Source organism: Equus przewalskii, chromosome X, assembly GCF_037783145.1.
Source record: "Equus przewalskii isolate Varuska chromosome X, EquPr2, whole genome shotgun sequence".
NCBI lineage: Eukaryota > Metazoa > Chordata > Mammalia > Perissodactyla > Equidae > Equus > Equus przewalskii.
In genome coordinates, this window is record NC_091863.1 from 104,853,555 (window position 1) to 104,876,964 (window position 23,410).

General features: G+C 37.6%; 1 protein-coding gene and 1 long non-coding RNA gene across 9 annotated transcripts in view; one reads left to right on the forward strand and one right to left on the reverse strand.

The window, feature by feature from the left end:
* LOC103564817 (fibrous sheath-interacting protein 2-like) overlaps positions 1 to 23,410 on the reverse strand; it is a 79,656-nt gene that overhangs the window by 24,915 nt on the left and 31,331 nt on the right. For 4 of the 8 annotated variants that reach the window (XR_011536075.1, XM_070605384.1, XM_070605382.1 and 1 more), the window contains 4 exons: positions 22,160 to 22,251; positions 20,281 to 20,341; positions 16,822 to 16,870; positions 11,907 to 11,943 (listed from right to left, as the gene is read on the reverse strand). Coding sequence is in view for 7 of the 8 variants with exons in the window: in XM_070605384.1 (XP_070461485.1) it covers positions 11,907 to 11,943; positions 16,822 to 16,870; positions 20,281 to 20,341; positions 22,160 to 22,251 (239 nt within the window). In the remaining variant the exon portion in view is untranslated. Of the gene's footprint in view, positions 1 to 362; positions 9,262 to 11,906; positions 11,944 to 16,821; positions 16,871 to 20,280; positions 20,342 to 22,159; positions 22,252 to 23,410 lie in introns of all 8 variants that reach the window. The other 4 variants (XM_070605380.1, XM_070605381.1, XM_070605378.1 and 1 more) reach the window with 2 other exon arrangements.
* The window catches only part of LOC139081101 (uncharacterized), a 92,943-nt gene that overhangs the window by 3,344 nt on the left and 66,189 nt on the right, over positions 1 to 23,410 (forward strand). The window contains exons 4-5 of the long non-coding RNA XR_011536077.1: positions 16,814 to 16,930; positions 22,172 to 22,238. This is a non-coding gene — a long non-coding RNA (uncharacterized lncRNA). The remainder of the gene's footprint in view (positions 1 to 16,813; positions 16,931 to 22,171; positions 22,239 to 23,410) is intronic.

Sequence of the window (23,410 nt, forward strand, 5' to 3'; positions counted from 1 at the left end):
AGCAGTTGTATGTCCCAAACCAGACAACCAGTCTCATCATTTCATAGTCATATCTCATGCCCAACCAAAATATCCAACTTTAAATTGTGCCCATTTAATCTCATCTGCACATAGGGCAAACTGAACAATGCTCCTTCAAATAAAAATTATGTAAATATGTAACATTTTTTTCATTTTAGCATATTGACCAGTTGACAAACTACACAAGTAGATAAACAGCCACCCCAAATCCAAGGCTATTTTCGGAGAAGCAGTGAATGCAGCTTCTTGGATGTGAGGGTTAAAAACAAAATTCTTAAAATTATCATTGACTTTTTCCCTCTAAAATGATGCCAACTCTTTATAAGTCATCCCTCACTCACCTCTTGTTTCGAAGTTCTTGAAATGTGTGACTACAGATGTAGTAACATATCTTGCTACTAGATAGATTTCATGTGGTCCCAGTTCCTGATCTGAAAAAGCAATGACTTCAACCTCTTCAAGAGTTACTATTTTCTCTAACTTTGGGTACCTACTTTTCCTCTTTTCCAGTAAGGTGAAATCTGCTCCACTTGCTCCAAGGCTTTTGTTTTTTTCTCCGGTTTTATAGCTGATTCCTTTCCCCCACATTTTAAGTAAGCTTTCCTCATCTTTTTGTTCTTCAGACATTACAGATGAAGGCCTTGCCTTTGATACAAAAAATGGCCTCATTGTTTCTGTACTTTCATTAGTGTGTGGGGTTTGACTTGAAAGGCCGTAAGTCAGCAGCATGGTATTGACGATGTTTTCTGCAGCTAAACATATTTTGAGTGGAGAAATGGTTGTCTGTATTTGGTTTGGCTTAACAATTGATTTGGGGGGCTCATAGTGAAGCACTCTTTGATTTTCACCTTCTTCCATTTCTCTGAAGGACATGGGGTGCTCTAGTGCTGCTTGTACAGAGTCACTGGATTTCTGAGATGGTTTTTGTAAGACACTGCCTTTTGGGAGAGAGCTGTTTCCTTCCAGGGCTTGATCAAAGTGGCTGAGGCATTGGGTTTCACTTCTAGAATATGATGGTTTAAGTTCTGATTCAAGCCCTTCCATTGGCTCTGTAGTTTTAGTTCTATCTCCTGCAGAGTATCTGACATACAAAGGTATCTTTGAGGAAGACTTGTCCTTTATTTTCATATCTTCCTCTGAATAAAACAGAAAGCCAGGGATTTGTGGAGGATCATCCCTGCAGCTAACTCCCTTTGACTTTGAAGTGGACATTCCCATCCCAGTTGCAAATTCAGGCCAGTTAGCATTGTAGGCGTTTTCGGCTCCTTGGCACAGATTCTCCTTTAGATAGCTTTTGATCATCAACTCGTAGACGTGAGTACATTGGTCCATCAGTGTGCTGATGATCTGACTTGCTACAATGTTTTCTTCAAAAACACTAATCAAAGATGGTTCCACTTGGCATTTTTCTTTGTCTAGCTTGTTCTTAATTATACCAAGCATGTTATTGACAGTACTAGCAGTATATGTAAGCAATTCTGAATGAAATGAGTGAAGCTGTTGAAGGGTATTCTGTGTGTTTTCCTGGGAAATCATACTACTTGATTTAGATTCATCAGGAAACTTATTTAAGGGTTGTAACTTGGGCAAAATTGTTTTCATTAATGGTTTCTGTTGGACACCAAAAAAGTTTTCAATAGGTATTTTCACAATTTCAGTAAAAGCATATGTAAAGACATGTTTAAACTGTAGGTCTGCAAATGACTCAAAGATGTTCAGAACCCCTTCCATGATATCTTGAGCGATTTGGTGGCTAGTGCCCCCTAATTTTTGGTCTTTCAACTTTGTGTTATAGGTGGATACATTGTTGGGGCTCTTTGTTCTTAGGGAACCACATTTACTTCTAGCAGTAGTTTCTTTCTTGTTTTCTAACGTTTCTTTACTATCTGTTATGAACATTTGAGCCAAGAAGCACAACTCTAGTTTTCCAAATAGCTTTTCAACAATTTCCTGGCCAAATATATTAATCTGAGCTTGGGAACACTCAGCTCTAGATGCAGCTCTTTTAAAGTTATGGTACCTGCTTTCACAAGCCCCAAGAGGTGACAAACTTAAAAATGAAACAGATTGTTCTAATTCTTTTGCTTTCATTGAAATTTCATTCAAGACAGTCTCAGCTATCATTAGTAGCTTATATTTTTCATTTTCCATGTCACTTGATTCTGTTTGCCATTTATCAAACATTTGTTTAAAAATATCCTCTTTAGGAAAGATTTTCTTTATCTTTGGAGAAACATTCTCCAAAGAGAAATGGGTTTCTGGATTTGCAAGAGAGATTGTACTAAAATTGCTCTGTGAAAATTTGAGGTCTGAGTATGAGCCTTTTATTGGGTTGGCCAAATTGTTGTTCTTTGTAGCATATAATCCTTGCAAAACTGCGTTAACTATTTCACTTGCTGTCACAATTTGATCAGAAGGTAAAGCATTTACATTTACCAATGCTCCGTTGTGCCTCACATTTTGAAATTCATTCACAATTGTTTCCAGAATATTGCTTACTATATCCTTGGCATACATTTTTAGTTCTGCAGTGGGAAGTTTTGTTCTCACCAAGGGGTTTTTGGCATCTGCTGTTGATAGCTGGTGTGGCAGCCCAATGGCAGTCTTGGACCAGCTGCCTCTTAGAGTTTTCTCTTCAGGACCTAACTTGGTCTTGCTTTTGGCTTTAGCACCACTAGGTCCTTGCTGTGGTTTTGTTTTAAATTTAGGCAAAGAAGTAACTTTTGATTTTCTTATAAAATTTGTTCTAAAACTTGCCATAGGGCTGCCCTTGGGACTAACTTTATAACTGCTTGGCCTCAGAGATCGAATTTCATCAGACTGAACTTTAGGGGACAAACTCTCTTCTAGACTCAGTAAAGCAAAATTTGTGATCTTTTTGAGAACCATTTGGACCAATTCTTCACCCACTTGCAATGGGGAAAATTGCAATAAGATGTTTTCCGATGAAGTGACACTTCTAATGTCTGTGTAAGGATAAACTTGAGGTATCACATGATCAGGGAGAATACTTCTTGTTTCTGCTTGTTTCAGCCCCCTAAAGCACGATGGATTCATTTGTAATTCATCACTGCCAGATGCGTCCAATTCTCCCCTGGTCTCATTGTTTTCACATAAGCATGTCGTAACTATAGAGAACATTTTTCTGAAAACACTTTCAACTGTGTCATTTGCAGCACTGCTTATATGTGACTGCAAGGCTGTTTTTCGTGTTGCTGCTGCTACTTTAATTTTAGAATCAGATGTAAAGTAGGGGAGTTCGTTAAACGGAGGCCTGTTGTCTACGTCTTCCATTACCCTTCGATATATCTTCTTCAAAATTTCCTTAACTGCACTTAACAAAGCAGTTGTTTTTTTCTGTCCAGATTCTACATTTCTAAATATTTCTTCCAAAACCATTCTCAGATATTCTGCTTCTGATATAATTTGGTTTTGATCTGGGTATTCTGAAAAGAGAGACAGCTCAGTGTTGTCTTCCACCTTTCTTTGACCTGGCAATATTTCATTTTGTACAGCTGGTTGTGTAAAAAGGCTGGAGTTCTGCTTTGAGTAAGAACTACTCGCCTTTAAAGATATTTTATCTTGTAAACTCTTTAAGATGTTGTTGACAGTTTCACTCACAATGATGTTTGCTTGGGATGAAGCATTGTTTGGATATGAATTCATCTTTTGGATTTCTAGGTCTACATCATTTTTTATAAGCATCAAAATGGTACTGGCGATTATGTCAGCATATTCCTTAAGGCTAGCTTCTGATATATGAATTGCAGGTCCATGTTTTCCCTTGTAATTAGCTAATGTGTCATCTGTGACCTCTTGACTGAGAATGGTTTTAGCTGTTGATATTTTCAGGATAGTCACATCTGATGGCATTTGGTTTGATTCAAGAAATATGCTGTCATCTTGTTTACAATTTGGAAATTTTGGACCAATATATGGTTTTCCTCTAGTCTGAGTATCAAGAGTAAGTATCAAATCTATTCTTTCTGTGGCAAAAGATTTCAATCTATTCAAAATAGTTTTAGTAATGAAGTGAGCATCTTCCTCACATGGGTCAGGAGCAGATTGCTTGGTGTCTTGTTTCTTAAATATAGTTGTCTGATTATCATCAGAATAAGCTGATTTCAGCTGTACGTTTCTTCCTTTTCTTGCAAATAGAAATCTCTCCCTTTTCCTTTTATTCATTGAGTTCTTAACAGGAGATTGTTGACACTCTGCTTTGGGAAGTGCACCACAAAATGTCAAGGGCAATCTTGGAGAAATAGAATCCTTTGCATTTATGCCAAGCATGACAGCATAAGTGAGATTTTGAAGAACAATATTCACCATATCATTGGAAATCATAGCAACACACGATTTAGAAACTAAAAGCGTTGGAATAGCCTTATTTGCACAGTTGGGGTCCAGTTCAGAGTTTGCTTCTAAATGTCTCCCAATTTCATTACGTTTAAGAGTGGATGCAACAAGTGGGAGATTATGCTCATCTAGTGTTTTCTCACAGATGTCACTTAAGATACCCTCAATGGTATCTAGTATTTGAAATTGAAGTTTTTTTCGATAATCACTTTTATTGAACAGCTTTTCAACAATATCTTCTGACCAACCTGTATCAATCTCTCTGTGAAATATGTTTTTTTCATATTTGCCTTTAGTAGACACAATATCTAACACTGTGTTAACAATCTGACTTGGAATACTTTCAGAAACCACAACATGATGAGTTAATGAACTTTTTAGTTCTTTATCTAACTTATGTTTGATCCCTTGTAAAATTTGTCTAGCCACTTCTGTTGCATACATATTTAATTTAGAGGCAGTCAGTTGACATATTGAGGTAGTCTTTCCTGATTTATTACAATCCACTGAGCAATAGGAAAATTGCTCATCACAATATGAATCTTTGGTTGATAACCACGGCTGGCTTAAAGCAGTCTCAGCCTGCTGTAAAGGTAAAGCCATTGGAACTGTGAAATTGATATGGGGACAAAAGAGAGCTTTTACTTTCGAAATAGTAAATGTTTCTAAACTTGTTAATACTAACTGTATAATATCTTCAACTACATTTATTTTGGTCAGTTTACTAAAACTGAATGTGGACTGAAGTGTACATGGATTTCTGTCCAGTATGGTAGAATAAACAGAAGACTCTCCTCCACTGGCATGTTCAGGAAGAGAGAAATTTGCTGGAAAGGTGATAGTGTTATACCTATTTTCATTTGCATTTCCATCTGTCATGACAGCAGAATAAAGTTTTTGAAATATGCTTCTAACAACATTATCTGCAACAACAGCGACATCTGCTTCAGACACTAATGAATCCGTTATGTTATCCAGGGATTGAACAGGTATTTGAGCAACCGGCTCATCACCAGCATGAGGAATGTCATATAAATGGTACTGGGGGAGAGGAAGCAGGTTTAATTGAGCAACTAAATCATTCTGAAAAATTTCATTCAAAATATTTCTTATAATGGGCACAAGTGGGGACTTTTGTGCCTCTTTGAGTTCTACTTCAAACATTTTTAATGTTCTTTCTAGTTCCTGTTGCTTAAAACAATCTGATTTAGTTTCTTCTTTTGGTGGTCTTTCTTCTCCAGCACTTTCTTTCTCTGTATCTGCAGGGTCTTCTAGATATGACTCCGGGTCAGCTCCTCCAGGAAGAAAATTTCCATAGATTGGCCTATATCGGTAATTTTCAATGCCTTTCTCTTCTGGCTCAGTTTCATTAAACATATCTGTTGGCACTGCATCTAAAATTAAATTGACTAGATTCTTAAGCATTTTTTTCTCTTGTAGTGGCTTGCTTATACATGTTTCCAAATCTGGCAAGCTCACATTTAATTCAGTTTGAACAGCCTTCAAAATAGTACTTGACACTTTCTTTGCATGCACATATAAAGCAGACTGCAGTCGTTTTTTGTGTGTGTTAGCACAAATGTTGGTACTTTCACTTTCCCAGTATGTCTTTTTGCTCTTTTTATTTCTATTGATTATAGTGCCCAAAGTTTCTAAATTTCTATGGGCAAACCCTTCTAATTTAGCAAAAACCATTTCAAGGATATCTGAAGCCCTGACTTTCAGTTTATTTGGATGCTTTTCTTGTGTGGTCCTTGTTTTGGGAGCAGCAATTTTTCCTGTATTGTTAGTCACCTCTTGACTACCTGGCTGGATCACACTGGACACCATGCTGGAGATTATGTCAGAGCATCTGCTCATTTCGTCAATAAGCAAAGTAAATGATAGGCTGTCAGTATCAACATACTCTGAGACAGCTTTAAATTCTGGATTTGTGAAAATGCAATCCATCTCACCACTACATAATTTTGTAATGATATCTTCTAGAATTGTATGAGACATGAGCTGAATATTAGACTGCAATGTAGTGGTTGTTCTCAAATTCTCATTGATCCACTCTCTGTTTTGCTCATCAGACAGGGGAGAATTTAGATGGTCTCCTATGAGCTTACATAACATGTCATATAAGGTATCTCGAATTCTATCTAATACTTGTGACCTGGTACGTTTGTGGACTTCCCCTTGCAAATGAGGACAATGAGAAGGCAAAAGTTTTTGTTGATCAATGTCAGCAGTTCCATGTGAGATTTTAGACCTTAGCTTATCTGCAGAGAGTAGAACATTGCTTTTATCTGTATTTCCACTTAATACCTCACAAATACAAGTGGCTAATGAACTTGTCATAATGTCGTTATTTAGCTTTGTGACAACAGAGTCTAATACCTGTTCAGTGTCAGCAAAACATCCTGTTTCTGTAAAGTTCTTGGGAAGGCCACTCTTCCTAACATTTAGATTCTTCTTGTTGTATTTCAGTTCTTTCTGGATAGCATCCAAAACAATTTTTACCACCTTAGTGGTGTAAGCACTAAGGTGAGAGTGAAACAAAGATTTCTTGCCAGGTGCAGGCTTAAAATGGGCAGCATGGCTTTCTGGTTTGAAGTAATTTTGCAATTTGGGGCAAATAAATGAGTTCAGCTTCTTAAAAATTGTATCAATGATCTTATCATTAATGTGAACTACAGGTTCGGATGCTGATTCACTTCCTCTAGGTTCTAACCAGGGATGTTTTGTAGGGTCTATGTCAAGTGCAGATAAAAATTTCATCTCCTTTTTACTCTCAAACCATATTTCTAATGGCTCTTTCTTTGGTACATCAGCATCATCTAGAGAAGTTTGATGTACTGCTGAATATCTGAAAATGTGACTAGAAGCTATGTGAAGTATTTTTAATACAGCATCTACAATTTCTTGAGCTACTGTATGGATTTCTGACACAGAGAACATCTGGTCCATCCATTGTTGATATGACAGATCTTGTGGCTTTCCTGAGGTAAGAAGTGAAGCTTCTTTCCTGGTTTTATAATCTATGTGACTAGAGGGCCCAGAAGATATGTCTTCGAGGATCTGGGCTAAAATACTTGTAATTATATTTTCTGAGGATTTTTGTATTTGATGCTTTTCATCTTGGCTGAAAAGCAAAATGTCTTTATTCAAACATGGTTTGTCCTTAAAAAGGTCCTTAGTATTAAACATTGGAAGGTCACTCTTTAATTCCCAATCGTGAAATGCTACGTTGCCTTGATAAGCAGCCTTCGTAAGTAAGTTCATATTTCTTTTGTACTCAAAACCAGCATTTTCCCTTGTCAACCAGTGATCAGGAACCTGTTCTTGTAATTTTGCTTTTTCATCTTTGATAGATGGAATCAGTACATTTTCCACAATTTTGTCTATTTCTTCATTTTTGTCTTCAGAATAAAGGACCATGACAGGAACATTAATTGGTAGAAGTGGACATCCATGTCTAGGACCATTAGCTACTCTAGTGCTGGCAAGTCTGTTCTTTTCTTCAGTGCTGGAGGGACTGCTCAGTCTGGGGTGTCTTCTCTTTTGGACATCTGTCTTCTGTGGTTTCCGAGGTAGCTGAGCCAAGATATCATCAAGTAGCTGAAGGATGATCACTGTTTCTTCAGTTGCAATGAGCCTTTCATTATTAAGTCCAATTTGTACATAACCTAGTATAGTGCTGATTGCTTCCTCTATATAACCAACCAGAGAGGACTGGGAAAAAATATTTGACACTAAATTTTGTATCTCTTCTTTGCCAATCAAATTGGCTGCATGGGGTTCAGCACTGAATTTCCTTTTGCTGGCTCTTTGAAGGAACGTAGTTGTTGGATCTTTCCTGTGCTGCTGATAAGCAGGTTCAGTTGAGATTTCAAGATGAGCAAGTTCATTTTGTGTAGAAGATGCAAGAGCCATCAGCTTTTCTAAAATCACATGAACCATATCCTCTGCAATATCATTCATGTTCTCCAAAGTATAAGCCAATGAAGCTTTTGAAGTTTTTTCTTTTGGAGAAATGAAATGTTCTCCACTGGCTGTTAAGTCTGATTTAAAGTGAACTGACAAGTTTTCTTGTGAAAATACCTCCGTACATTTTTTCTCAACTGCAGCCTGTAGCTTCTCAAGCACGTTTTCTATAATTTCAGCAGCTGCTGAGGAGATATCAACGTTGGAGAGCAAGTCTCCTTTGTCAGTGTCAGTTTGGTCAACCAAAGCTTTGGCAGTAACAGAGGAAAGGGTGGGGATGGTCTGGGTTAATTCAGACACCATTTCATGATAAACATTTTCTAAAATCAACTTAGTTTCCTCTTTCAGTTGATTTTTACAGTTAACAAAAACATTCTTTAACTCCTGCATCTCATTTACGGCTTTTGCTTTATCATCAGAAGACAGTGGGCGTTCTAAGCCATCTGGTTCAGTGGTAGCATCTTTAGATTTCTTTGCACCTGTTTTAATTGGTGCGAAAAGGTGACTATCAGATTTACAGATTTTACACTTGGGGGCTTCAGAGGTCTCATTATATTTAGGTTCAGAGGCTTTAGGTTTTTCTTCCCTGTGATATGTTTTTCCCACAACGATTCTTTCTTTATGGGCAGAAGATGGTTTTAAAGGTGCCGCCGGTTGCTCTATTACCTTGTCTGCTGCCTTTGCACAGGGCTTTGCCTGAAATGTCTCACGTGTTTCATACAGCAATTTTTCGCTGCATGTGCTATAGCAACTTGGACTATCTGAAGAGACGGTGGAATCGTCAGGCATTGGGTATGTACTATTTCGCAATCTTTCTTCATATTTTGTGATGGCTGGGTATAATACATTGGTCACTGCAGCCACAACCCAGGTCATTATATTGTGAATTATACTGCTCAATTCTTCAGAAGTTACCTGGAAAGGAGGCGAGCAGGGATACAAGGGAAATCACGTATGAATTTATTCTATTTTAGGGACAGGGACTAACCTTTAATTCCTTATATCAAACAGTGCACAGCTAGAATCCAGCTATGGTGTATAGAGAGAATATAGGAAAGGATCTATTTAGACCATCAGGTTAATTTCAAGTTGATTTATTCTTTATGGCTGTGAGATATTCTTTGAATAAGATTCCTTTTAATTCAAAATCCCTTGGAGCTTTTATTTTCAGCATTTATTGTTGAGGATAAATGGCTTCCTGGTTAAAAATAAAATAGCCAAGACGGTGTCTAGGCTTATAGAAAACAAATGCTCTGGCAAGAAGTAAGACTGTGTTTATGATCCAAGCAATATTTCTTTAAAATACAGACCAGATTACCTCTATCAAAGTATTTCATGACACAGATTTGCAGTCAAAACATTTATGTGCCTTGGTGGAGATAGCCTCCTTTTACTTAGGCATCTGTTTAGCTAGGAGGTGAGGGTGAAAAATAAAGCCCCACAGTGGAGGGGTCAGCCTGTGGGCTCTGTGGCCTGCCTGTTGCTGCCTTCCTCTTTCAATTGACTGTGTTTATATATGCAAATGACTACAGCTACTTGTCAAAGTTTAATTGATAGGCAACAATTAGCACTGATGATTTAGGAAAAATGAACAGGCTTTGGGTCCAAAAGAGATTACCAGTGCAAACTGTGTTGGATAGGGAGGCAGAGGACAGCTCAAGAAGTAAAGAAACACATTAATTTCGGTAGAATAAAAGAGTTGAGCTAGAACTGGGACTCAAGGAGCCAGAAGGCTGAGCAGTGGAGGGAAGTTTGGGTCTCCTTCAGTATGAGCTGAAGTAGAAAGCCAGGGACCAGACTTGAATGACCATTTTCTCAGTGGTTAATTGTGCTCACCGTCACAGCTTAAACTAGAGCAGGGGTAGATGCAAATTGTACCTGCCAAACTCTGTACCTGTTTATTGCAGATACACTTTGGGAACATAAAAATCCTCTTACTTATAATAAAATAGTATTCGTTTTAAAGTTGTTGTTACCCTCAGGACAAGCAGACCAAGAGTGTGTACCTTCCACAGGAACTCTACTTCTCAAGGCTGTAGATACAACTCAGTGGCGATAAAGGCCGGATACTTGGCATTCTAGCTATGCATTGTTTGATATCCTGGCATTTGGGCACCAGATTCTCTATAATGTGGTTGTTGCTCTCAATTATCTCCAAAGTTAGCTCTCAGATTGTTCTGGTTTAGGCAAACATTCGAAGAAAAGTTAACACCTTGTTGTATATAGCATACTCTCTTCTGACCCATTAAAGAAGGTTTGGGGGCCACTTCAGGGAAAAGCCACTTTATTCCACTCCAATTCCAAAATCTCTTAATGCATTTTTATTGTGAGAAAATACACACAATGCAAAATTTACCATTTTTAACATTTTAAAGTGTACAGTTCAGCGGCATTAAGTACATTCACAATGTCATGCAAACATCACTATCTAGTTTTCTTAATGCATTTTTTCCACCTACTGCCCAGACCAGGAAAGGGCTATTGAGTTTAAAAAACATAGTTTTGGATGACAGCATATGGTTGAAAAACACTTGTTTTAAATAAACATGTCCTAAATCAAACACTTCTAAGAATAACATCTAAACATTAATAGGTAAATTACTCACCTTTTTGGTCTGAATTGGCCTAAATCTGTTCCAATACATATGAGCTAAGAATTTCAATATATATTATTTTCTTATTACCAGAGATAATGTACAGCCAACCTACACTGTTGCTGTTAGGGTAGCTTAGAAGAAGCATTTCCACTCTAGATATATAAAATAGGGCCATTCCTAAAGTTTTTAAGGAAGTGAAAAGTAACGAACGGAATATGACTTTTCAGCTCATTTTTACTATACCGTTAAACTGAAAAATATCCCTTTGGTGCCAGTATATCTAGGTCTTTGTGTTTGTTGTACATTCTATAAAGTGAGCAGGTGTATGTGTGAAACAGTGTGTGAATGTGCTATGCTCCTGAACCCATCTCTTGTTCATGATTCTTCTGTCTAGCCCTAAACTTGAGGCTCATCAAATTTACCCTCTTATCTGTGCCTAGTCCAAGTTGTAGCTCTCAGGTGACCAGGTCACTTCTTTTGATGGAGTAGCCACCCTAAGATTCTTCTTACTCCCAGGAAAATTGAGATAGATCTAGGCATCCTGGCTCCCTTGCCCAAGGGGCAGGATCCTCACCCCTGAGCCAGATCTGTAGTGGTCTGCAAAGGCATTTCTCTTAATGCCTTCCCTTATGGAATGGGTTTGTGGTATTTGATGTTTTTACCATGATGATTAAACCTCCTAAGGCTCCCCGAATCTGCTTTCCTGAGCCCCCTGCCCAAAGGGCCAATAACAGTAATTCTGGACCCTTTTTAACAATAATTATTTTAACAATAACTTTGGACCTCTGCAAAACTCAAGATTAACCAAGAGTTAAAGTCAAGTTAGAGAAAAAGGCAAAGAGAGCAACTGACTAATGTCAACAGATGATTTCACTGGTTGTCTGATACACAGATTTTTCTCTAATAAAATATTAGAAAATATCCTTAATATGTTGCTTTATCAGTGAATTTCATTGTACATACTTTTTCTTGGCAGTGATTTTGATAGTAGTTTTGTTGTCTGAAAAGTAAAGAGAGATTGATTTTATTCCTTATGATTAATAATTTATGTAACTTTCTCCCAAATTCCTCATCATTGAATCAGATTATCCCCATTGTGCTTGGGAGATTTTTTTCTCCCCAGGAATTCACAAAGAAGAATAAGCTTTATTTTTTGTCTAATTTCCCTATTTAGCCTCCTACTTAGATATTGGCCCTTGGTATAGGACATGCTTTATTACTCAAAAGAGTAGAATAATTGCTACATAGACAGTAGAATAATACTTGCTGCATAAACTAACATCGGATATTACTACTCTTGATCCACCTTAACCATGTTTGTTTTGTAGTGAGTTGGGAAGAGCATGGGCTTGGAGAGACAGGGGATGAGCTAGGCCTTTCCGCTTGTTCTGCAGAGCTTTCTGATAATCACTTTCTACCCACCTCCTCAAAACTCTTAGTCTCCTCCTGTCACCTCATAGCAGGAAAAGATCTATGGATGATTATTGATAGTGATGGATTAAAATGGTTTTTGATCATATGCAATACCAAATTAGATGTAGCCCTTTTCTAGGTGTCACAATATTCTATTCTATGTTCTAATCAGAATTATTTATCATAACCTACTATGTGGAACCAAAAATATATTTTACTAAATAGTAGTAATAGAACACCACAATTATGCAAATTATAGAATAATAAAAAAGGTAAAAAAATTTAAGGCCTATGACTGTAATTCTGATTTATTTTCATGTTTTCCTGACTACTTGGATCCCTTGTCTCTCTTCTTCCTGATCTTCTTAAAGAAAAAATGCACTCTATCTTCATTTTTACTTGGCCTGCCCTTATGTTATCGAGTTTACTTTTTTCCCCAAGGCCTACAATTCAATTGTGAGAAATATAGCCAGACTGTGAAATTACAGCCTAACCTCTAGAAGGAAAGGGAAACCTTATAGGTCTCAGCTAGGGTTAGGTAGCAATACCCCATCCTCAGACTAGTAACCTTCTGCAGTATGGAACCTGGAATGTGAATGCTGATGTAAGTGACATAGTTCCTATCCTTTGGCTTCATTTATTTTTCTAAGATCCAGTTTCTTAGGCCAAGTCCAGCACAATTTCCTTCTTGTAGATCCTCTGCAATCTATTGCACCCAGATTCTCTTTTCTGCTCTCTTTACCTCATACCACAGGCAGCAAGTGGAAGCCAGTGAGTTCTTTGTATTTGTTGCTACCTGTCCTCACAGACTTTCTGTCCCAAAAGCATGCATTTAGATAAAAGGAAACAGAAAAGACCTGAGAACAAAACTAACCAAATAAATGAGAAAGGCCTCATATAAGACCACTCGAAACTAGTCGTAATTTTGGATAGAATCTGCAATTTGCAACGAACTGTCAGATTCTTGTTGAAGTCAATCTAGCAGAAATGTGCAAATGAACTCACTGTTATATTGGGAAGTTCCACCACAATTCCAGGAGTGACATGATATTCCATCCACTTTTCCCTAGTCTTAGGTGGTTTTCCTTGATAGACTGATGCTACTAAAGTGTCTAAGGTTTAGGTAATTTGTACTGCCAACTCTCTATTTCTTAAATAGAGAGGGCAATGATATTATTGACAATTAGTTCAGAAGCCCCAAAGAGAAGGCATGGTTTTTCACAGTTTAATTTCCCATGTCATAAAACTATAAATATACCTTTCTGCTCCTGACTTTCTCCTCTACACAACTTCACTTTCATCTAGAAGATACCTGAAAGATATCCTCACATGGTTGGCCAACCACCCCTTGAAGATTAACATGACAAGACAAAAATTTAGCCTGTCTGGACATTTTTCCAAAGATGATATACAGATGGCCAATAAACACATGAAAAGATGTTCAACATCACTAATCATCAGGGAAATGCAAATCAAAACTACACTAAGATACCATCTTAGGCCTGTTAAAATGGCTATAACTCAGACTAAAAATAACAAATGTTGGAGAGGGTGTGGAGAGAAGGGAACCCTCATACACTGCTGATGAGAATGCAAACTGGTACAAGCAGTATGGAAAACAGTACGGAGATTCCTCAAAAAACTAAAAATAGAACTACCATATGACCCAGCTATCCCGCTACTGGGTATCTACCCAAACAATTTGAAATCAACAATCCAAAGTAACATATGCACCCCTATGTTCACTGCAGCACTATTCACAATAGCCAAGACATGGAAGCAACCCAAGTGCCCATTGACCGATGACTGGATAAAGAAGATGTGGTATATATATACAATGGAATACTACTCAGCCAGAAAAAAAGACAAAGTCATCCCATTTGAAATAACATGGAAGGACCTGGAGGGAATGATGCTAAGCGAAATAAGCCAGTCCGAGAAAGACAAACACCAGATGATTTCACTCATATGTGGAATATAAACAAGTACTGGGACAAAGAAAACAGTTCAGTGGTTACCAGGAGAAGGGGGGTGGGGGAGCAGGGGGGGGAAGGGGAGCACTTATGTGGTGTCAGTCACTAGATAATGTACAACTGAAATCTCACACTGATGTAAACTATTATGAACTCAGTAAAAAAAAAGAAAAAAAATTTAGCCTGTTTGCCTAATCCTTCTGAATATCCAGTTTTTATCTCATTGGTGGTCTTCTACTTGTATCTCAGGCCCACAGCTTTGGGGTAATGCCTGATACCTCCTGATCATCCATACACGTAGTCTATTCTATTGCCAAATCCATTTACTTATTCCAGTTGCTGAATGGGACTTAAAAGCAGCACCCCTGTAGCCTAACATCAGTGTTCCAATCTGAAAGCCAAACACTGGATAGTTCCATGGGTGGTCCTCCCCTTGCCTGACTTTTTATCCACTGCCCTGCCTTCAATTCACTTTTTGGCATTCCTCATGTCTCCCTGTCTTTTTTCTTGATGCTTTGCAAAGCACAACTGAGGTCAAGGGCAGTGCTTTATTCATCTTGGTATCCCCCTAATACCCAGCACTCTATTTTGAACACAGTAGGTTCTCAAGAAAGTTTGGTAAATAAATTCCCATTTAATGTATTTTAGATCTATGCATACTTCTCTCTACTCCAAAACGAAGGCTGTTGTGCAGGCCACAAATCATTAATGAGCTTCTGCAACTGGCATCTATTTAACTGTCTTTAATTTGTCCTACATGTTGCTGTCAGAAGTGTTCAGCAGAGTTATTGATTTGATAATATCACATCCCTCCTCAAAACCATTAGACTGTCACCCAATGAATGAAATAGAAACTTATGAGCACAGTCTTCAGGGCAACAGACTCACTGCCTTCTTTATTCTGTTTCTCCTCTCTTCTTCCATCCCAATTATAAGAACATACTCAGTATTTAAATGCAAAGCTTAATTATTACAACTGTTTACTGCACCACTATCTTATCACATTTGCTTCCTCTTGTCCTCCTTTCTTTGGTTCCTAATTCTATTTTATTAAGCTTATGTATATGTCCTTTGTGTTAGCATTAGAAAAAACAGAGAACTAAGGAGTTTAGGGGAGAAAAGAAAGAGGAGGTAAATGGTGGAACAGATGTGAAGCTTCCACAGTTGAGCCTTGGGAAGCAAGGAGCTGCATGAGAACAAGAGGACTAAGTCAAAGGCCTTGAACCTGTGTTCTCTGTAAGGTAAGAGAATATGACATGGGTGCAATGGGTAGAGCCAGACCAGATGGTGTTAGCTATGTTTTGTTGTGCTCTGGCCTGGAATTGTCCTAGGTATAGCTAAAGGTATTTTAACCCTGGGTATTTGAGAGGAACGGGGGAGAAGCTCCAGGTCATGCATGAGTTCATCTTAGCTGAGCTAAGATTTTTAGTAAAAGGGTATCCAGAGTATTTGCTATTGAAAAGACTCAAGTAATTCTGTAGATCTGTAGTCAAGGTTGGGGGTGGGCAAGAGGAAAAGGAAGGTAGGAATTAACACTTTATAAAACTGCACATTGTCATTATTCTCTCACCTTTATTTCTCTAAACTGTCCTACTACTGGGGTACTCAATTTCCTTCCTTCAGTATCTTTGTATCCCATGAGCACTCAGTAAGTCAGACAAAGTGACTTCCATCACTCCTAAGCTCAAAATCCTTCTCTAGGAAGCTTGGTCTGAATGTCAGTACCATTTACCACCACACACTACTTCACTTTACCCAACCATTTTCATCAGAGTTTTGGATTTATAAAACCTATCCTGGACCTCATTTGCTTTGTTGAGTATTTAAAAGATGATGGTGTGGGGTTTGTGTGTTCCATTGGTAGTTATTTTATGTGCATGAAATATTATTCAAGTTTGAGGGGAACAGTACATCAGCAGAATAGTTGGCCACTAAGGTTTGAGGGCTGAAAGGCCCCCAGGCCAAAAAAAAATTTTTTTTCTACTGGTCTTTATTTTGCATCATTAGATATTGGTTACTTTGCATTACAGTGCAAATATCCTTACGATGGGGCAACAGAATAGGTCAGTAATACTATATAGTAAACTAATTTATCATGATTAGGAAACCAATAACCCCAAAAGGCACAAGTAATGCATGTTTGAATGAGGAGAGGGGTAAAGAATTAGATCCAGATCCCAGAAAACTACCTGGAGAGACGAGGTAGTGCTATCCGAAAGGGGAGAGAAAGCCTTATATATGGGGGAACACAGAACCAAAGTGAGAATAAAGAGGGAAGGAGGTGGAAGAGCATGAATGACTAACTTTGCCTACTTGACAATTTTAGCTTAGTCCTGAGAGGTTGCAAAAGATGAGCGTTTCACTACATACAAGCAGAACTACAAGAATGGAGGACTCCTTGGGAGAATCTGCCCTCAAGCAGCACTTCTGTGTAATTATTAAAATGTCAATTTAAAATAATACATCAATTTATTGTTTTCTTAGATACTTACTTCACTGATGAATCACGAGAAGGGAAAATTTGGTGAGCTCCAGGTGGATCTACAGAAAGAAAAAGAAAATTACTACTTCTTGGTATCCTTCACAAGTACTTGTAAAATGGTAATTAACATATCTTAATAGGTCTTTATTCTCTGCTATCACTGCTCTGTTTAAACTCTCTAAGGCCTCTCAGGGAGGCATAAAATATACCTTAAGATCTGGGGCCATTGCCTACCTCACCAGGCTCATCTCTGGTCATCATTCTACATATATTCTATGTTTCAGAGATACTGAACAACATGCATTTCCCTTTGCCTTTGCCCTTACTATTTCCTTTATAATGCTAGTGTCCCTCTTTTAAATTTCTCATCCTTTAGGACTCATTCAGAGAGCCTTCCTTGAAATCTACCTAAGTAGACAGCATCCTCTGTCAATGCTCCAGAAGCACCTTATACATTCTTCTATTATAGAACTTACTATGCTGTACTGTGATTACTAGTTTACAGTGCCTGCATACAGTAAGCATTCAATTACATTTTTTGTTGAATTAATTCTTTAAAACGTGTTGGCTCATTAGTCTGCCTGTCATTAATCTCTTCCCACTCAAATACTGCCTAACATGCTTTGTATGCCAACTAGCAAAGTTCCATAAGTGGATTTTAGTAAATATTTCTGGATAATCATACTAAAGCAAGTCTTCATGTAAAATATGTCCATAGGAATACTGAGATGGTGTATGTCAATTATGCACATGCATAACTAAACTGTCTTAGACAAACAGAATGCTCTAAATAATAGAAAGTAGTATTACCAGTTGGAGCCAGTTCAAAGTCAAGGTGAATTGCTACTGATTTTTCTCCCAATAAATGTAAAGTATACTGTGAATAACCAATAAATTCCAACGATCTGCTGAGAAAGTTTTACTTAAATTCTATGTACCTTCTTGAGTTTCTTTGTGTATAGTATGTTTTTGCATGTGTATGGTTTTGGAAAGGAAGGAGCTGGAGTTAATAATATATAAACCTGAAAAATTAAGTGTGAAAATAATACTGTTGTCTTGGTTTTAAAATATGTCTACAATTCTTTGATAATACTCCCTCCAAGAGGTGGAGGTTAATTTCCTTCCTAACCCTAACCCTAACCCTCAAGTGTGGGTTGGTCTTAGTGATTTAATTCTAATGAATAGTATATGGTGGAAGTGATGGTGTATAACTTCTAAGACTAGCTTATAAAATATATTGTGACTTCAGCCCCTTTCTGTTGGACTACTCACTCTGGGGGAAGCCAGATGCCATATCACGAAGATACTCAAGAAGCCCTATGGAGAGGCCCACAGGGTGAGGAACTGAGGCCTCCTGCCAACACCCATGTGAATGAGCCACATTGGAAGTGAATCCTCTAGTCCCAATCAAGCCTTTAGATGACTGCAGCAGCCCTAGATGACATCTTGACTGTAACCTCATGAGAGACCCTGAGTCAGACCCACCTAGTCAAGTTCCTCCTGAATTCCTAACCAGAGGATCCTAATTACAGGATGTGGGATAATAATGTTTCTTTTTTTAAGGTGCCAAGCTTGGGGGTGATTTGTAACTAACTAATGCAACTGTTGAAAAGATAAAGAACTCTTCTATAATTTCTGGCAATATGGTGGATTAAATATCCTAAAGAGCCTAACTGTGTAAAACCTATTAGGAATGCAATGGGAATTTGATAAAAATACAATTATAATGTAGAACTTCAATACATCTCTTTGATGGCTGGATACATCTAGTAGACAGTAAGAAAAAGAGTCTAGTAGACAAAAAAAAATCAGTAAAGACATAATAATTGAATAATATAATCAATAAATAGAAGTTAATATTCATATGAGCCTTATATCCTTCAAATAGAGAATATACATTTTTTTGGCATATCCATGGAACACTTTCAAATATCAGTCACATATTTGGCCACAAAGACTTCAATGTGTTAAGAATTTATAGGTTACATTCGCTGAACCTAGTAAAAAAAATGTGACCCAAAATGTTAATTTTTTGATAATTAAGAAATATACTTATAGATAATTCTTAGATCAAAGAGGGAAATAAAAGGAGAAAGTATAATCTACCTAAAAAAGAACACTTTATATCAAAACCTATGGAAACGGCTTTTGTTATTTCCTATAGGTTTTGATATAAGGTGTTCTTTTCATTGCTTTTCCCATGAGTCCCAGACCAGTATCTATAACTGCCTGTTTGACTGTTCCACTTAGATGTGCCACTTAGATGCCTGCAGGCACCTCAAACTCAATATATTCGAAGCTAACTTTTTTTCTTCCAAACTTGTTCATCCTTCTGTAGTGCCAATCTGCTGAATGGTACCACTATTCACTATCCATTTAGTTGTCCAGTCTAGAAATCTGGGAGTTGTGTTCACCTCTTTCATCTCCCACACTTAATCAGTAACCAAATCTCATCTATTTAACCTCCTTAGTTTGAGTCAGATCTGTACCCAGATCTTTATCCTCACTGTCACTGACTTTTTCAAGACTTATTTCTAGTCTTGACTGTTGTAATAGCCTCTTTAATTGTAGTACAAGGCAGCATGGAATCGTGGTTAGGATTGGTTGAATAAGACAAACCCTGGGTTAAAACCCTGGCTTTGCCATATACCATGTGGAAACTTGGGCAAGATAATTTACCACTCTCAGACTTGGTTTACCTATATGTAAAATGGTAGATAAAAATAGTTCTAACTTCATTAAATTGTTGGGAGGGTTAAATGAGAGAATATAAAGAGTTTAGCATAGTAACTGGTACACAGTAAGTATTCAATAAATGCTAACATTTTTATTGTCTCATTGCCTCCAGTCTCTTTACCTCTAATTCTCCTTTCCCTTTTTAGAAAAGGCAAATTCTGATCATATTGTGGCCCTGCCCATATTCTTCAATACTTGCCCTTTGATAACAAGATAAAGGTAGATTTCTTGGCATGGCCTACCAGAATCTTAATGATCCAACCCTTATCTACCAGCCAAGCTTCATCTTCTGCAGTTCTCTAACTTGAACTTTTAGCTAAAGCAATTATAAGAAAATTTGTATTTCCACAAACACACTATGCTCCAATGTCTGTATCTTCATAAACGTATTCCCTTCTCCTGGAAGGTTCTCCTCCCATTTGTCTGCTTAGAAAATTCTTTCTTATGCTTCATGTGTCAGCTCAGTTGTGGCCTCTTCTATAAAAGCTTCCCTGGCTTTCCTCTGCTTCCACTGGACTTTGTATGTACCTCATTATTGCACTTAGCATGTTGGGTTGTGGTTATTGACTGTTCCTACTAAACTATAAAATCCAGAGTAGGAACCACGGCTTTTCTACTTTCTATGTTCATTAATTAGCTTAGTGCCTGGCATGTAGCAGAAGCTTAACAAATGTTAGTTGAATGGATGGATTAATGGACTTCAGGATTTACTTAATAACTTGCTAATGTTTACCTGGATCACAGTTTAAACTTAATTTCTTGGCCTTTTTTCCACTCAACTCAGCAAATGTCACCTATATATGCCACAAGAAAAATAAAAACAAAGAAAATTCTCAAGGGAGTTTTAAAGAATTGGAACATCAGCTATTTCTCACATTTAAAATACAGAAATTTAAGAAAATGATTTAAAAATTCTATTTATAATAAATATACATGTTTTACTTGATTTATATTACTTAGAGAATTCAAAGGTTTGTAGAATTCATTGGTATTATAAAATTAACTAACTGAAGAATGCACTGATCAGGATGGAAGTAATCAACTGAACAATTAAAAAGAATATGTGTGGTTTTTAAACAAAGTTAACTATAGGGGAAATGTTTTTAGAGAACTAGAAAGCAGAGAGCAGGTTTTCTGCCTACATGGCATGCGACTCTTTGATTTGGCCAAGAGCTCTACCTGCTTGGGTAATTATACAAGAAGATAAATCCAACCGAGTAGACTTTATTTTTTTCCAGGTCAGACTGCTGAACACAAGCCACCAGAAGTACATTTCCTGACACTGATGGGATGGGTGAAATAAGCTGCAAAATAGTATCATATTCTATTGTAATAAAAGTGGTCATGCTATTTCTCACAATAAATTAGGTAGTTGTGACCATCTGATGTATTCATATTGCCCAATATATTTTAAAGCCTCCTTTAAAAACAGATGGTCTAAATTTGTTTATTGGCTTTTTTTTGGTAAAGTATTTAGTATTGTTTTCCATCCATGTTACATTCAGGGGACACTTTTTTTCTGGCTCTATAGTGAGGCTGGTGAAAAAAGGAATTAATTCCTGATGTGGAATTACTAAACTATCTCAAGGTAGTTAAGAAGTTTCCTTTTTCAGATACTAAGCATACTGATTAAGGACGTAAACATAATAGCACATTGCCCTGTACACAGCAGGTGTTTCATAAATATTTGTTTACACAAAGAAGCATATTATGGCTAACATGCTACATTTGAGCAGTTATACATAATTGAGTCTATCACTTACTATTCATTTAACACAGGACATGACAAATGATGCCACTTTCGACCTCAGTCGTGTAGAATTCATTTGGGAAGACTTTAATGAATTTCCTGCTTGATGACATCTCTTTCAAACCATGTTAACTTTTTAGAACAGCTGAGCCAGTTAATACAGTGCTAATGGAGTCAAGGATGTGGATTTGACTCTTATAATGACAAGCTGGCCACCCACAGAAACAATCTATGTTGTGACCAGAGGCTGCACCCTGAATGCCTGCTGCCAACTTTCCAGCATCTGATCACTGGTCATGAAGGGGATAGGGTGAGGCAGCACGGCTGTCTCTGCGCAACCCATAGACACTAGAGGAGACATGATTCACAAAAGCCCAATTTGTTGCTTCCTCCACAGGACACAGGTGTATGTACCCTGACACTCTTGAAGCTCATCCTTTAGGAACCCTATAACCTAAGGGCTAAGTGGGAACACTCAAGTTGCTTCTGGTAAATCTCTATTAAGAATTGAGGCAAATATAACATTCAAATTTTGGATCTGTTTAGCACATTAAAAATCTCGAGCTCACCACTTTTCTTTCACTACCTTACAACTTGTTATTGATACTCCCTACAATTTACAGTATGGCAACACCAACATAACTGATAGCCATGAGTATCGGAAGTCTGAAGTAGCAAAGGATTATTACTGTGGGTTCACATTTCAATTTTTATAAAATCTTACTACAGGGTGGTTAATTTCAGGGAATAAGGCTGTTCTGTATTGTCATTTAATGAAGGAAACTGTGTTATACCAATCTTGACAATAATTTCATACTTCATTTGTTCTGTCTGTATCTGAGACAAAAGAAATGTTACTTGCCTCTTGTTGCAGAATATCCTGTGGAGAGTGTCTGGGGACATCTTTTGTTTTATCAGCACCATCTGGAGCTTGAGATGAGGTACTTTTAATTCCTGGGGGAAAGAAGAGGTGCCTTTAAATATGAAAAGATGATGTAATTCTCTTTGCTGGGTTGCCATAATGTCTAGAATTACCATAGTCAAGCATGTATTTATTTATGCAAGTTAAGGCAGTATCTCCAAATATGAGACACCTTTTTTGAAGTCCTCTGTCTACAAACTTCCAGTGGCTCACCACTGCCCTCAGGGACAAGCCTGAACTCCCTAACCTCTGGTTCTAAGTTACTTTGTCAGCTTAATTTCCCACCACTCCCCTGCCCTTGAATGAACTGTTCTGCACTTTGTATAGCAGGCAAGGGGGAACCACCAAGGATGTTTAAGTAGAGGAATTATACAGCCATAGTTGTTTAGGGGAAGATTACATTCACAGCAAAATGTAGGAAAGATTAACAGGATGAAGAAGAGATTGGAGATAAATTATTGCAGTAGTTAAAGATAGGGGTGGCATGAATGGAAAGGAAGGGAAGGTTATGAGAGAGTTTAAGGAGGTAGATTGGACAGAATGTAGCAACTTTTGGATGTAGAATATGATCAATAGGAAAGATTCAAAGGTGACTCAGGTTTTGTGCCTGCATAAAATTAGGAGGGGCAGAGAACAGGTTTTGGGGTGACAAGAAGATGATGAATTTGTTTTGTGCATATTAGATGAGGTGCTTGTTGGCCACCCAGGTGGAGATGTGCCAGTGCTCTCAGTGTGTGTGTACAATATGCATGGCAATCTTTTACAGAGAGTAACAGAGACTAAACTAACCTCTAGCCCAGCCCTGGGGAAATGGGAAACGGGATATATTTTTATGTCTGGGGAGAAAGGACGGCATTAGAGGGTAGAGACCTTCCTGGGGAGAATTCTCAGCACTGGGATTCCCAAATCGCAGTATGTCAGGAACTGACTCTACCTATCAGTGTAGGCAACCACAGCGGGGACTCCAACTAACCCATGCTTTGCAAAGTCCGAAGGGCCTGTTCACCCAGCAATCACTCAAAAATGTGGGATACTAACATTTACAATCATGAATAATTTTTATATCTTCCTTTATCAAAGTAATCAGATTTTATAATCAGGGGGAAAAAGCATAACTTGGAAAACTATATGACAAAACTATAATTATTTAACTGAACGATAACAGAACAATTATAAATATTGTTCTTTTTC